This window comes from Procambarus clarkii, chromosome 92, assembly GCF_040958095.1.
Source record: "Procambarus clarkii isolate CNS0578487 chromosome 92, FALCON_Pclarkii_2.0, whole genome shotgun sequence".
Classification (NCBI taxonomy): Eukaryota; Metazoa; Arthropoda; class Malacostraca; order Decapoda; family Cambaridae; genus Procambarus; species Procambarus clarkii.
The window spans coordinates 2234639-2251735 of record NC_091241.1 but is presented as its reverse complement, the minus strand read 5'-3'; the positions used below and the strand labels follow the sequence as shown (position 1 = coordinate 2251735).

Here is a 17097-nt window from a genome sequence, read left to right as displayed (position 1 = left end):
CCTACTGGTTTAGAAACTTTTTTTTTTTAGTTATATTTTGCATATGACTATGGAAGTTGAATTTGTTGTTTATTACACTTTTATGAAATAGAGCACGGTATATATATCTTACATTTATACTGGATTAGTTTCCCCATTGTGAGGAGCAGGAAGCCTGTTAAACCAGCCATGCCTCTAATCTCTCCTCGTAGCTCTTGTCCTTCAGTTCTGGGAGCCATTTAGTGGCATGTCTTTGCACATTTTCCAGTTGCAGGGATATTCCTGCGCGGGCCCTAAGCCTCTGGCTGGCCCACTGAGTGTTGCTTGTTTGTTTTACTTGGGCGGAGTATGAGTATTTATTACCCCTCATGGTCGTTCAGTAAGATTTTGCCCCATGTGTTTAACAACTTTTAAGTTGTTAAACAAGTTGTTTGTTTAACAACTGTTTAACAAAATTGGTTTAGCTGAAGGAACCCAGGTCACTCATGCAAATATTGTTGTTAAAATATAAACACTGAAGAAATCTTGGAATATGTGATGTGTTAGCAATTAAACTTTACCTTGTCTTTGCTCATAGCAACAGCTGATGCTATGCCTGCCTTGTCGAGGAGTTCACGAACCGGACACCCCTGGAGACACAACTGCAACTCATCACCACCTTCCACGTCTCTCAGCAATTTTTCCGGCAAAGTTACTTGCACAGTCAGGTACCTAAGGAAGAAATTAACTATGATGATGATCATGGAACAAAGCTGAATGTGGAGTGCAATAGCTTGACAAATCGTTCAATTTATTTATTTATTTATGCATATACAAGAATGTACATAAGGAATGTGAGGATACAATTATGGTAATTACAGTCTTGTAAAGCCACTAGCACGCGCAGCGTTTCGGGCAGGTCCTTAATCTAAGAAAATTTTAAGGAGGTAAATACTTGCAAAATTTATAGACAAAAAAATGATAACAGATTACATGGAATGAAAAAAAAAAAAAGATGAGAGAAAATTATAGGTACAGTATATTAAAGCACATAGGTAGCTATGATTGATTGCAATGACAGCTTAAAATGGTAGTTGACAACAAATTGGTAGGCACAATACAGCAGAAACAATATAAGATTGATTGTAATGACAGCTTGAATGGTAGTTGACAAAAATTGGTAGTCACAATACAGCATATGGCTAGCACATAAAAGAAGACAGCAATGAACACAATGATAAGGTTGTTTGATATTACATAAAAATTAGGAGATTGGGTACCACTAGGTACAGAGCAAATTTAAAGCTCAGTGTAGGAAACTAAATAGATGAAGTTAGGTACTTTTTGGTTTTGCTTTTAAATAAGGCAAAAGTTTTACAGTTTTTCAATTCACTAGGGAGTGAGTTCCATAGACTAGGTCCCTTAATTTGCATAGAGTGTTTACACAGATTAAGTTTGACCCTGGGGATATCAAAGAGATATTTATTTCTGGTGTGGTGATAATGGGTCCTATTACATCTGTCCAGGGAGAGTTTCAGAGCATGGTTTGCATTTAAGAACAGGGTTTTGTAAATGTAGTTGACACAAGAGAATGTGTGGAGGGAGTTAATATTTAGCAAGTTTAGAGATTTAAACAAGGGAGCTGAGTGTTGTCTGAAAGCAGAGTTAGTTATTATTCTGATAGCAGATTTTTGCTGTGTGATGATGGGCTTAAGGTGGTTTGCAGTGGTAGACCCCCATGCACAGATACCATAATTAAGATAGGGGTAGATTAGTGCATAATATAGTGAGAGGAGAGCAGAGTTAGGAACATAATATCTGATTTTGGAGAGTATACCAACTGTCTTAGAGACTTTCTTAGTTATGTGTTGAATGTGGGTGCTGAAGTTGAGTCTCTTGTCTAGGAATAGGCCAAGAAACTTGCCATCATTTTTATTACTGATGTTAATGTTGTCTATCTGTAGCTGAATTGCATTTGATGATTTGCTTCCAAATAAGATGTAGTAAGTCTTTTCGATGTTTAATGTTAGTTTGTTCGTTGACATCCATAAGTGGACTTTTTTTAATTCATTATTCACAACATTATTTAGTGTATGTGGGTTGAGGTTTGAGTAGATAAGGGTAGTATCGTCAGCAAACAATATAGGTTTGAGAATATTAGAGACATTAGGCAGATCGTTTATATATATAAGAAATAGAAGAGGTCCTAAGATGCTGCCCTGTGGCACTCCAACGGTAATTGGTAGAGTGGAAGAAGTTGTATCATTGATGGTTACATATTGGTGTCTGTCACTAAGATAGGATCGGATGTAGTCAAGGGCAAGGCCTCGGATTCCATAATGCTGGAGTTTAAATAAGAGGTAGTTGTGATTAACAGTATCAAAGGCTTTTCTTAGGTCAATGAAGAGTCCAATCGGAAACTCATTTTTGTCAAGGGCTGAGTAGATAATGTCAAGGAGACTAATGATTGCATCATTGGTACTCTTTTGGGACCGGAAGCCAAACTGGCAGGGGCTGAGTATGTCGAATTTTACGAGGTAGGAATAGAGCTGTTTGTAAATAATTTTTTCAAATATTTTTGATAGAATGGGTAGATTTGATATTGGTCTATAATTGTTTATGTCCGCCGGATTGCCTCCTTTATGGACTGGCGTTACTCTTGCTTTTTTGAGGATATCAGGGAAGGTGTGACACTCTATAGATTTGTTGAACAGTAGTGCTATGGGTGGGGCAAGGGCATGGGAGGCTCTCTTGTACACAATGGACGGAATTTCACTGGTGTTCCCTGCCTTGGTTTTTAGAGAGTGTATGATGGACACAACATCTGCCGGGCTGATTGGTGAAAGGAGAAGAGAGTTTGGATAGCTGCCTGAGAGATATGTGTTAATATGTGTCTGAGTCTGTGGGATTTTACTGGCAAGATTAGCACCAACCGATGAAAAGAAACTATTAAATTCATTTGCCATTTCTAAATCAGTTGACGGTATATCCCCATCCTTGTAGAGTTTTATTTGATTATGTGAGTGTTGTTTAGTTCCTAGGATACTAGAGATAGTTTTCCAAGTGTTTTTCATGTTGCCTTTTGCTTCATTGAATCTATTCACATAATATGCAAGTTTTGCCTTTCTTATGATACTGGTAAGCATTGATGAGTACCTTTTAGCTACTTCCTTTGAAACTAGGCCAATCCTAACTTTCTTTTCATATTCATGTTTCTTGTTGATTGAGTTGAGAATGCCATTTGTGAGCCATGGATTGTTTAATCTTTTGTCAGTTACTTGCTTTGTAAGAAGGGGACAATGAAGGTTGTAGAGGCTTAGAGTTTTGGAGAGGAAGAGGTTAGCTAATGAATTTATATCATGGGTATTATTGAATTCAGAATCCCAGTTAATATTGTGAAGTGCCTCTGTAAGATTGTCTAAAGCTGATTCACTGTGTAGCCTAAATGAAAATTTCTTGCTTTTTGGTGGTGTTATGTCCATGTTCGCTATGAGAAAGGTAGGATAGTGGTCAGTTGTTCTGTCGTAGATTATACCAGATACAAGGGGAGCTGTTATGTTTGTCCATATGTGGTCCAAGGTAGTGGCTGATGTTTGAGTGACTCGGGTAGGTTTGGTGATAGTGGGGATTAGCATACAGGAGTTCATGCTGTTAAGGAAATAGTCAACTTGAGAGCAGTTTTGTTGACCCAGGTCAATATTAAAGTCTCCTCCCAGAATGATGTGGTTTTTGTTGAGATTGTTGTTTATAATAAGATTCCTTAGGTTGTCTGAGAAAGAAGCTATGTTAGTATTGGGAAATCTATAGATGGCTCCAATAGTCAAAGAGGATTTAAGGGATTTAATTGTAAACTGAGCAAAAGTATATTCACAGTAGTCATCTCTGTCACTAATAACACTGTTGCAGATAAATGTATCTCGGTAATATATAGCTGTGCCACCACCTTTTTTATTAGGCCTACAGTTATGAATGGCTTTATAACCAGCTAAGTTGTAGAGTTGGGTATAGTCTTTATTTAGCCAAGTTTCTGTTAAAATAATGAACGATAGGTTAGTACCTAGTGCTGTGAGTAGTGCATTTAAATCGTCAAAATGTTTACCAAGTGATCTAACATTTTGGTTATAAACTGATAGATAGGTGCTATTTTGGAGTTTGTTTTTAGCCTGGTGTGCTGTGAAATACTTACAATAATGATGATCAATGTGCTGGTTGGTATAGATATGAGACAGAAGATTTTGATCAGGATCAATATCAGTGTGCATAGAGATGCAGAGGGATTCAAGTTAGTATAAGTAGCTACTATTGATGATTTGATTGCATACAGCTATTCAAATGAGGTAACCCAAACTTTTAGTTTAGTTCATTTATTATGTACCCCATACGCATCCTTTAGGCGGTAGTGGAAAGGGTTACAGAGGCACATAATGGGCTCGGGGACTGAACCCCACAATTCATTTAGCTAAGCAAGTTACAAAATTCAATATACATCAACAATGGGTTCGAGATCGACCACAAGTACAGTTTCTAAATCAAGCAACTGACATATGTGGAGAGCTAGTGTCACAATTGATATGTTTGTCCTGCACACCGCCCCCCATCCAGTGGGCAGCGGTGGATAGGTTACAATCACTTAGTTACTACCTACAGTTATCAAACTGGGGATATTTGGCTAAGATTTTTGGTAGCAGATCATTTTAAATGAAATATTTACACATATCTGGAACATTTGTGTTCCAATAGAATTGTCTCTATAGAATTGTCTCTAAATTCACGTATCTTTTCGCACTCCATCACATAGTGACGGAGGGTGTGCGAATAATTTTATTGACACAGTTTACATTTGGTCAGGTCTACATCGGCAGATAATGAGAACTCCCAGAGATACTTGTAACCGAGTCTAAGCCGAGCAGTAGTAACATCTAGAAGTCTGCTGATTTTTATTGGATGAACTATAGATGTGTGGCTTCTCTTGCATGATAGTATGATGATAGATGGAATTACTGGTGTCGATTTCACTTTGCTTCAGATCTACAAGAGTTTGTTAAAGTTCTCGGTGTACTGCTGCTCTCAGACTGCTCATTGACAATCCAAAGTTATATTCAATTTCTCCTTTAAAGGCAGATTATTTGGCTAACTCATCAGCTCTATCATGCATTCGGAGGCCAACATGAGATAGAGCCCACATGAAATGGATTCTGTTATTATTATTAATAATTTTGTTGTATTTGTGTCTAGCTTCAGACACGAGCATGTTACAGTTATGTCTTAAAGAGTTGAGAGCAATTAAGGTTGATAAAGAGTCACTTACAATTAAAGCATCAAGTTTGGGGATGTGTACACATTTCAGTGCAAGGAGCAAGGCGAATAGTTTGGTCTGAAGGGTAGAGGCCCAGTTGTTTATACGGACTCCCCACTCAAAATATAAGCCATCGCCCATTGTCAGAACAACTGCACTTCCAGCTGCACCCGTGGGGCGGTGTAGGGAACCATCAGTGTATATGATTTGAGAGAGAGAATGCTCTGTGGACAGATCATCAATATGGCTTAAGGCGTTGAGCTTTGCCTCAAGATGAAGCTTGGGCTGATCTCTAATTTGCTTCTTGGGTGGAAAGGGAGGGATTAAAATTTGAAAGGGTGTAATCTCCCGCGGTGCAGGAAACAGCCGTTCTCGTCTCTCTTGGTACAAATTATAAATCTGATACGTTCTGAGTTCAGTTCCAATTTTAGTTATCCATTTGGAACAATGTTGGACTTTAATAAAGAAATTCTGGAGGGCTTCTGTGCAAGGGTTAGGATGAGTTAGCCTCGTCCTAACCCAAAGCGTTTTTACACGAATTTGACAGTTAATTTCAGTAACACGGTCAACAACGCTCGGAATATTAAGTTCCTTCCTCATATTAAGTATCTTTGTGGTACGAGGGCACCCAAGAATTATCCTCAAGGTTTCGTTCTGCAATCTGTCAAACCCTCCAAGCTTTCTTTCAGGCATCAAAACAAGCAGAGGCGCAGCGTAATCCACTAAAGATCTGATGTATGCAAGGTACATCATTTTGACAATTGTGACATTGGCACCATAGCCTGAGTGATAACCTGCAACAGCCTTGAGAGATCGGAGCCTCTCTTTATACTGACGACAGTCTGAATACAACAGGACCATACAGTGGCACCTCAAGGCCAAGGTATTTGAATCTGTTTACATAGTCAAGCTGGAAGCCATCAGACAGTTGCATCTTGCGAACAGCTCCTCCCTGTCTGGGTGGGCGCCGATTTAGTATCTTTGTTTCTCTGCTGAGATCAAGGATACGACAAAGAGTGGTGTGATGAGTACACTCATAGAGTGGAATGTTAAACCCCTACACTGATACAATCGCTATCTGCAGTTTCCCATGTGCTCCAATTGCCATATGTGATTGATCCATATGGGTTTTCAATACTTTTTCTGAGTCACCATGATGTAAGATTTTAACGCAAGCAATTATCAGGAGAAACCACTAAGCCATCATGACTAAATGGTACCTAGAACGGATACGAGGATAAGTGTCTGGTATAGGAAGGATGGAAGGAACGGTGCTCATCCACTTGCATCATCATGAATCGAACACTGACCTGCATGAAGCAGGCCATTGTTGTACCTACCATCTCCAAGTGGGAATACAGCTTAGCAATTTTAAGGTTAAAGGTTATTATAATGAGTGCAGGGAATGTAATGAGAAGAGAACGCAATTAGTACAGGGAGCATAATGGGTATAGCCAGTATAATGAGTTTAGGCTGATATACTGGACAATGACTGGTGGTAGGGAGAATGTGTTAGGTGGCTTACAGCAGTGGTGTGACCTGTAGGGCCTGGTGGTGTTGTGGTGTGACCTGTAGGGCCTGGTGGTGTGACCTGTAGGGCCTGGTGGTGTGACCTGTAGGGCCTGGTGGTGTGACCTGTAGGGCCTGGTGGTGTGACCTGTAGGACCTGGTGGTGTTGTAGTGTGACCTGTAGGGCCTGGTGGTGTGACCTGTAGGGCCTGGTGGTGTTGTAGTGTGACCTGTAGGGCCTGGTGGTGTGACCTGTAGGGCCTGGTGGTGTTGTAGTGTGACCTGTAGGGCCTGGTGGTGTGACCTGTAGGGCCTGGTGGTGTGACCTGTAGGACCTGGTGGTGTGACCTGTAGGGCCTGGTGGTGTTGTAGTGTGACCTGTAGGGCCTGGTGGTGTGACCTGTAGGGCCTGGTGGTGTGACCTGTAGGGCCTGGTGGTGTTGTAGTGTGACCTGTAGGGCCTGGTGGTGTGACCTGTAGGGCCTGGTGGTGTTGTAGTGTGACCTGTAGGGCCTGGTGGTGTGACCTGTAGGGCCTGGTGGTGTGACCTGTAGGGCCTGGTGGTGTGACCTGTAGGACCTGGTGGTGTTGTGGTGTGACCTGTAGGGCCTGGTGGTGTGACCTGTAGGGCCTGGTAGTGTGACCTGTAGGACCTGGTGGTGTTGTGGTGTGACCTGTAGGACCTGGTGGTGTGACCTGTAGGGCCTGGTAGTGTGACCTGTAGGACCTGGTGGTGTTGTGGTGTGACCTGTAGGACCTGGTGGTGTGACCTGTAGGGCCTGGTAGTGTGACCTGTAGGACCTGGTGGTGTTGTGGTGTGACCTGTAGGACCTGGTGGTGTGACCTGTAGGGCCTGGTAGTGTGACCTGTAGGACCTGGTGGTGTTGTGGTGTGACCTGTAGGACCTGGTGGTGTGACCTGTAGAACCTGGTGGTGTTGTGGTGTGACCTGTAGGGCCTGGTGGTGTGACCTGTAGGGCCTGGTAGTGTGACCTGTAGGACCTGGTGGTGTTGTGGTGTGACCTGTAGGACCTGGTGGTGTGACCTGTAGGGCCTGGTAGTGTGACCTGTAGGGCCTGGTGGTGTGACCTGTAGGGCCTGGTGGTGTGACCTGTAGGGCCTGGTGGTGTGACCTGTAGGACCTGGTGGTGTGACCTGTAGGACCTGGTGGTGTTGTGGTGTGACCTGTAGGGCCTGGTGGTGTGACCTGTAGGGCCTGGTAGTGTGACCTGTAGGACCTGGTGGTGTGACCTGTAGGGCCTGGTGGTGTGACCTGTAGGACCTGGTGGTGTTGTGGTGTGACCTGTAGGACCTGGTGGTGTGACCTGTAGGGCCTGGTAGTGTGACCTGTAGGACCTGGTGGTGTTGTGGTGTGACCTGTAGGACCTGGTGGTGTGACCTGTAGGACCTGGTGGTGTTGTGGTGTGACCTGTAGGGCCTGGTGGTGTGACCTGTAGGGCCTGGTGGTGTGACCTGTAGGGCCTGGTGGTGTGACCTGTAGGACCTGGTGGTGTTGTAGTGTGACCTGTAGGGCCTGGTGGTGTGACCTGTAGGGCCTGGTGGTGTTGTGGTGTGACCTGTAGGGCCTGGTGGTGTTGTGGTGTGACCTGTAGGGCCTGGTGGTGTGACCTGTAGGGCCTGGTGGTGTCCTAAGCCTAGCAAACCACAATGATGCATTACATTAGTCTTAAGATTGTATATATTAGTCCTAAGATTGTATATATATTAATCCAAATATTTGATATATTATCCACCTATTGTACACAAGTGGACACAGCAGTCCACTTGTGTACGCTCGAGCAATACCTACAACAAGTACCATCATATTTAGACGACAGGTTGCCAGAAATATGCATGGGGAGGGGAGAGAGGACAGATAAACACTAGTAATAAACATATTGTCTTAAACCCGCCAGATACAACTCCAAGCGCCGCCCCCGGCACCCACCTGCCGATCTTCCTGACGGCGACGGTGGCGTTGATGTAGGAGATGGTGATGAGGGTGTGCTCGCCCGGCAGCTGCTCCACCACCTGCACGTGGGCATGGTGGGCCGCCCCGCCTGACCACGTGCTCCCGTCCACGAAGGCTCGGGGGAGGGCGTCCGTCGACGCTTCGTACGTCCGCTCCGACCCGCACACGTCGTGGCCCTTGATGATGACGGTCACCTGTGTGTCAAGGGATAGGTGTTACTGCCTGGCCTCCAGAGGTGTTACTGCCTGGCCTCCAGAGGTGTTACTGCCTGGCCTCCAGAGGTGTTACTGCCTGGCCTCCAGAGGTGTTACTGCCTGGCCTCCAGAGGTGTTACTGCCTGGCCTCCAGAGGTGTTACTGCCTGGCCTCCAGAGGTGTTACTGCCTGGCCTCCAGAGGTGTTACTGCCTGTCCACCAGAGGTGTTACTGCCTGGCCTCCAGAGGTGTTACTGCCTGGCCTCCAGAGGTGTTACTACCTGTCCACCAGAGGTGTTACTGCCTGGCCTCCAGAGGTGTTACTGCCTGGCCTCCAGAGGTGTTACTGCCTGTCCACCAGAGGTGTTACTGCCTGGCCTCCAGAGGTGTTGCTGCCTGGCCTCCAGAGGTGTTACTGCCTGGCCTCCAGAGGTGTTACTGCCTGGCCTCCAGAGGTGTTACTGCCTGGCCTCCAGAGGTGTTACTGCCTGTCTACCAGAGGTGTTACTGCCTGGCCACCAGAGGTGTTACTGCCTGGCCACCAGAGGTGTTACTGCCTGTCTACCAGAGGTGTTACTGCCTGGCCACCAGAGGTGTTACTGCCTGGCCTCCAGAGGTGTTACTGCCTGTCTACCAGAGGTGTTACTGCCTGGCCACCAGAGGTGTTACTGCCTGGCCTCCAGAGGTGTTGGCATCTCAAGGCATGACACTGTTGATATGCTTGCTAAGACAGCCTGCAGAAAACCAGTGGTAGAAATTGATATGGGTGTTTCATTAGCAGTGACAAAGAGAATACTTAAACAAATATCTAATGAAGATCTCACCGACCTAACAAATTCACAAAGACCTGAAAGTTGTAGCATTAAATATTATGATAGATATCGTGAGGAGACATTCACATATGGGACTAATAGAACAAGAACCCGGCAATGTGATGTTATAGTGGCCAGAATACGCCTGGGATATAGACGTATCTGGCAGCTTTCTCAAAACCCAAATGTCGAGTACACAATGTGTCAACTTTGTGAAAGAGAAAACATGCACTCTCTTGAACATTATATTGTAGACTGTTCCATATTGACTGACTTTCGCCCTCCTGGGCTAAGGTATGCTGAACTCTGTAGTTACTATATGAGTACTGGAACACTTGATATATTGGACTTGTACCCAAGATTAACCATGTAATGTATCAATTATACAATGTATATATATGATGTAACTATATAACCTGAGCTTGTAAAAGCACCTTCATCACCTTCAGTGATTAAGTGCTTAATTGCACACTAGTTTCTTTATCAGCTTTATTTCTTTATTTCTTTACCACCTCACCCTGTCAGAGTAAAAGAGACAAATGTATGTGAATGCATGTGTGTGTGTGTATATATGTATGTATATGTGTGTGTGTATATGTATATGTATGGATATAAAGTATATATGGAAGCTGATCAGAATTACATTTCACCTTTGTAAATGCACATTAATGACACTATGTAAAAGACACATCAAACACTTTATGTAGGGCATACGTAAATCTGTGTATCTATGTATTTACGTATGTAAGTTAGCTTAACACTTTAAAAGCACCGAATCACCTTCTGTGGTTGATTGTTCAATAAACCCTTGAACTATATGTTTAACACTTCTCTAACCCTGTCCATGGAGGACAGAAGAAAATGTATATATGCTGGTTAGCATTGTAAATGTGTGGCCACGTCTGTGGTAGAAAAAAAAACTCACCCTGACCTGTGACCTCCTTCACTCTCACCCTGACCTGTAATCTTCACTCTCACCCTGACCTGTAATCTTCACTCTCACCCTGACCTGTAATCTTCACCCTCACCCTGGCCCCAATGACCCCCACCCCCCCAACCTTCCCGGACCAACACCCTTTTCTTGAACAAGTTTTGGCCATCCTGTGTTCCCTATGTCTAGCTTCCGTTACCCTACCCCCCCACCCAGCCGCACCCAATCTCCTTTCCCATAAACAACCCCCACCCATCACCCCTCCTTGGCCCCATCACCCCTCCTTGGCCCCATCACCCCTCCCTGGCCCCATTACCCCTCCTTGGGTCCTAGACTACCCCTACAGCAACCTCCCCCCACCCTCCCCTCCGGGCGGCAATCAATACGCGTGCATGACAAACTCACAAGGGGGACCTCGCCCCCCACTGGTTCTGAACCACCACCCACTGTCACCCCTACACCCACTGTCACCCCCACACCCACTGTCACCCCCACAGTCACCCCGAAACCCACTGTCACCCCCACACCATACTCACGATCACTACACACGAGCATTACTCAGGCGCACACACGCATAGGAGCGCATACAGGAACATCACACACAATAACACCACACACACACACACACACACACACACACACACACACACACACACACACACACACACACACACACACACACACACACACACACACACACACACACACAGGAACACCACACACACACACAGGAACACCATACACACACACACACGAACACCACATACACACACACAGGACGATCCCAATAATTTAGGTGTTTTATCTCGTCTATGCGTGCCGTATATGTTCTCTGTATTCCCTCTATTTCAACAATCTCTCCTGCTCTGAAGGGGGAAGTGAGTACTGAGCAGTACTCAAGACGGGACAACACAAGTGACTTGAAGAGTACAACCATTGTGATGGGATCCCGGGATTTGAAAGTTCTCGTAATCCATCCTATCATTTTTCTGTCTGTCGCAATATTTGCTTGGTTATGCTCCCTAAACGTTAGGTCGTCGGACATCATTAATCCAAAATCCTTGACATGCTGTTTTCCTACTATGGGCAGATTTGATTGTGTTTTGTACCCTGTATTATGTTTCAGATCCTCATTTTTGCCGTACCTGAGTACCTGGAATTTATCACTGTTAAACATCATGTTATTTTCGGCTGCCCAATCGAAAACTTTGTTGATATCTGCTTGTAATTTTTCAATGTCTTCAGCAGAGGTAATTTTCATGCTGATTTTTGTGTCATCTGTAAAGAGTGACACGAAGCTGTGACTTATATTTTTGTCTATATCTGACCTGAGAATAAGGAAAAGCAGTGGTACCCTGGCAGGACTGGCAGGACTGTACCCTGAGGTACAGAGCTTTTAACTGCGCTTACACTCGATTTTATTTGATTGACTGTTACTCTTTGTGTTCTATTAGACAGGAAATTGAGTATCCAGCGTCCTACTTTACCAGTTATTCCCATTGACCTCATTGTTGGAAATTTCCAAGTTATTTTCATCCCTAATACAACAGAATGCATTTCCTGTATTAGGTTTCATAATCATTTACTAATCCTTAGTACAATGGGATGCATTTCCTGTACTAAGTGTAATAGTTAACTAACACTACTAATTTGTAGTTTAGTATCATAGAATTCGCTGCATTAGGATGTGGAACATCATGTAATTTCTCCTAGAATTGTGCAGTGTTGCGTCAGCCATCCACGGAGAATAAATTTTCACTTATCTGTAGATCTAATAGAAGTCCAACCATTTACTTTCCTTTATCAAGGATAATTATTTAGTAATAGGTTTACTTTATTTAGTATACAAAAGTTTACTGGAATTCTTTAACCCAGCTTGATAGCTCTTCTAGTAAATATCTCCGTAAAAATTTAGTCTCCGTGGTGTAGTGGTAAGACACTCGCCTGGCGTTCCGCGAGCGCTATGTCATGGGTTCGTATCCTGGCCGGGGAGGATTTAATGGGCGCAATTCCTTAACTGTAGCCTCTGTTTAACGCAACAGTAAAATGTGTACTTGGATGAAAAAACGATTCTTCGCGGCAGGGGATCGTATTCCAGGGACCATAGGATTAAGGACTTGCCCGAAACGCTACGCGTACTAGTGGCTGTACAAGAATGTAACAACTCTTGTATATATCTCAAAAAACAAAAAAAATCATAATCTAAAATAATTTCCACCTCCAAAGAATTCTCGTTTTATTTGTGCAGTCTACATTAACTGACCTGCACTGTGAGAATCAAACATCACCACATAAAGTGTTTGATTAAGATATAAAATTTTTTCATAAACACCTCTCTTCCCTATTTAGCTTTAATGAATAAATATAATTTATGCTCGGGCCCCCCACTGAGACCTATCGCGCATGCGCGTCCCCCGAGGAGGAAGGAGGGACTCTCGCCATATTAGATACATTAGCAGCACGGTGTTCCGAAGCAGTCCTTACATATCTTACAATCTAACCAGCATCCGTACATCATCGGGCTTCAGATTGAGGACGCAGCTTACCAGAATTACGGACACCAGTTCGGCAGGCATTTTTACCTCTTTTGTTCTATTTAACGAGCTCTTAAATATGTTCATGTATGTGCCCTGTCGTGACGCTGCAGGGGATAAAATAAACCCCATGTAAGTGCTGTTTTCTCCCCTCCAAATATTTAGATATTGCATTTGTGTGTGAATACTAATTTGGAGTGGAAATTATGGAATTTAATTATTGCAGCATGGTGCAACACCACTGAGAAAGCGCTTGACTGTCATATACTCACGTGTTCCAAGGATCACTATCTCAAGCTGTTTCCAGACTGTTGTAGAGATTGGACTCCACCTACGTCCCTCTGTCACAGCTGAGATTTAATCAGTTTTCATTGTAGATAGTATCTTTTAATTACTGAGAGTCAAGCATTTCTAATCATTGTATATTAATCAGATACATGATTTGAATTTTAATATTCAGTAGCATTTCTTGCATTACATTTTTTTATCATTATCTATGTATCTATCATTATTATTTTCACACAATATATGTTGCGCATAGATTAATCTCATAGAGTAACCCCCCCCCCCAAAATGTGTCATGGGAAACTGGTTCTAGAAAGTATAGAACATTCGGTTCGTTGCTTAATATAATTTAATTACTTATAATCATAGAGACCCATAAGCCACTGGTTCTCTCATTTAACATATTTTATGATCCTTCGAGCTATCTATCGAGATTTAATCATCATTTGCATATATAGAATTATACATTTTATTAGTATTAAAATAGAGCCAGATTTTCCCACACTCATTTTGTATGCTATCACTCCATGGTCACATTTGTCGAATGCCTTTGCAAAGTCTGTGTATACAACATCTTCATTCTGTTTTTCTTCTAAAGCTTCTGTGATTTTGTCATGGTGGTTGAGTAACTTTACAGTCTCCGTGGTGTAGTGGTAAGACACTCGCCTGGCGTTCCGCGAGCGCTATGTCATGGGTTCGTATCCTGGCCGGGGAGGATTTACTGGGCGCAATTCCTTAACTGTAGCCTCTGTTTAACTCAACAGTAAAATGTGTACTTGGATGAAAAAACGATTCTTCGCGGCAGGGGATCGTATTCCAGGGACCATAGGATTAAGGACTTGCCCGAAACGCTACGCGTACTAGTGGCTCTACAAGAATGTAACAACTCTTGTATATATCTCAAAAAAAAAAAAAAAACTGTGACAGACAGGATCTTCCTGCTCTAAATCCATGTTGTCCTGGGTTGTGTTCATTATTTTCCATAAAACTGGAAATTTGAATCCTAGTCAATCTTTCAAAAACTTTTATTATGTGAGATGTTTGTATCCACCAGTATCAGTATCAGACCACCAGTGTCTGATACCACCAATATCAGGACCAGACCACAGGTAAACCCCACCAGTACCAAGACCAGACCACAGGTAAACCCCACCAGTACCAAGACCAGACCACAGGTAAACCCCACCAGTACCAAGACCAGACCACAGGTAAACCCCGCCAGACCACAGGTAAACCCCACCAGTACCAAGACCAGACCACAGGTAAACCCCACCAGTACCAGGGCCAGACCACAGGTAAACCCCGCCAGACCACAGGTAAACCCCACCAGTACCAAGACCAGACCACAGGTAAACCCCACCAGTACCAGGGCCAGACCACAGGTAAACCCCGCCAGACCACAGGTAAACCCCACCAGTACCAAGATCAGACCACAGGTAAACCCCACCAGTACCAAGACCAGACCACAGGTAAACCCCACCAGTACCAAGACCAGACCACAGGTAAACCCCACCAGTACCAAGACCAGACCACAGGTAAACCCCACCAGTACCAGGACCAGACCACAGGTAAACCCCACCAGTACCAAGACCAGACCACAGGTAAACCCCACCAGTATCAGGACCAGACCACAGATAAACTCCACCAGTACCAGACCACAGGTAAACCCCACCAGTACCAAGACCAGACCACAGGTAAACCCCACCATTATCAGGACCAGACCACAGGTAAACCCCACCATTATCAGGACCAGACCACAGGTAAACCCCACCAGTACCAAGACCAGACCACAGGTAAACCCCACCATTATCAAGACCAGACCACAGGTAAATCCCACCAGTACCAAGACCAGACCACAGGTAAACCCCACCATTATCAGGACCAGACCACAGGTAAACCCCACCATTATCAGGACCAGACCACAGGTAAACCCCACCAGTACCAAGACCAGACCACAGGTAAACCCCACCATTATCAGGACCAGACCACAGGTAAACCCCACCAGTACCAAGACCAGACCACAGGTAAACCCCACCATTATCAGGACCAGACCACAGGTAAACCCCATTATCAGGACCAGACCATAGGTAAACCCCACCAGTACCAGGACCAGACCACAGGTAAACCCCACCATTATCAGGACCAGACCACAGGTAAACCCCACCATTATCAGGACCAGACCATGGGCCTGGGGAGCGTGAGGGAGTGAGCGTGTAGGACACGCTAGCGGTGATGTGGTAATGTTGACACACTTATCACAATGATGCAAACGGGAGGCCCAGAGTGGAGCGTGGCACCCGTGTTGCCGGGGTGGAGCGTGGCACCCGTGTTGCCGGGGTGGAGCGTGGCACCCGTGTTGCCAGGGTGGAGCGTGGCACCCTGATGACCCTGGTGCCATGCTCCAATTGTCATTCCCCCTCAACCCCCCCCCCCCGCAGCAATGTTTACATAAGCACAATGTAACACGTTCCTGTACCCAGTGCCCCCCCCAATGCTCACCACATATACATATGAGTAACTGCCTCACACTTATGTAATACAGCTGTATACTTTGTATCTGTCTGTCTGTCTCTCCACCACAAAAATTACATTAATTAGCCGATAGTTCGAGGCAAGTGCTCCATCTCCTCTCTTAAAACTTGGCACCACATTGACAACCCTCCACGACCCTGGTACTCTACTGGACTGGAGTGGCTCACACAGCTCCTCTTTACACTCCTTAAGCACCCTGGCAACACCTCGTGCGGTCTGGGCTCTACTGGGGGCTCTATGTTGCTGTTTGTTTAATAACTTCCTCCCTGGTACCCACTAAACTTGTCAACTCACCCTTGTGAGTGTGACTCACGCCACACTCACCATGAGTAGGATGAGTCACGTCTCCTTGACTCACGCTACACTCAAGACAGTCCATCTTGTGCTGGACAAAATGGACACTAACTCCCCCTCACAGAGCGCGGAACTTTAAGGAGCTCTATAACTTAATTTGTTAGGCATAGCCACACACACACACACACACACACACACACACACACACACACACACACACACACAGTTGCAGTAGGGGCCTCGTAGCCTGATGGATAGCGTGCAGGTCTCGTAATTCTGTGGCGCGGGTTCGATTCCCGCACGAGGCAGAAACAAATGGGCAAAGTTTCTTTCACCCTGAATGCCCCTGTTACCTAGCAGTAAATAGGTACCTGGGAGTTAGTCAGCTGTCACGGGCTGCTTCCTGGTGTGTGTGTGTGTGTGGTGTGGAAAAAAGTAGTTAGAAAACAGTTGATTGACAGTTGAGAGGCGGGCCGAAAGAGCAAAGCTCAACCCTAGCAAACACAACTAGGTGAATACACACACACACACACACACACACACACACACACACACACACACACACACACACACACACACACACACACACACACACACACACACACACACGCCAGACCTGTCCCCTGAAGCTCATATCAAGAGGATAACATCAGCAGCATATGCCAGGTTGGCTAACATAAGAACGGCCTTTAGAAACTTGTGTAAGGAATCTTTCAGAACATTATATACCACATACGTCAGACCAATCCTGGAGTATGCGGCTCCAGCATGGAGTCCATAT

The 17097-nt window shown here is 44.7% G+C and overlaps 1 protein-coding gene across 4 annotated transcripts in view; it reads right to left on the bottom strand.

Moving 5' to 3' along the window:
• The window catches only part of LOC123775193 (repulsive guidance molecule B), a 137233-nt gene that overhangs the window by 5444 nt on the left and 114692 nt on the right, over positions 1-17097 (bottom strand). For all 4 annotated transcript variants that reach the window (XM_069319120.1, XM_069319119.1, XM_069319118.1 and 1 more), the window contains 2 exons: positions 8711-8928; positions 540-690 (listed from right to left, as the gene is read on the bottom strand). In XM_069319120.1, coding sequence (XP_069175221.1) covers positions 540-690; positions 8711-8928 — 369 coding nt within the window. The remainder of the gene's footprint in view (positions 1-539; positions 691-8710; positions 8929-17097) is intronic.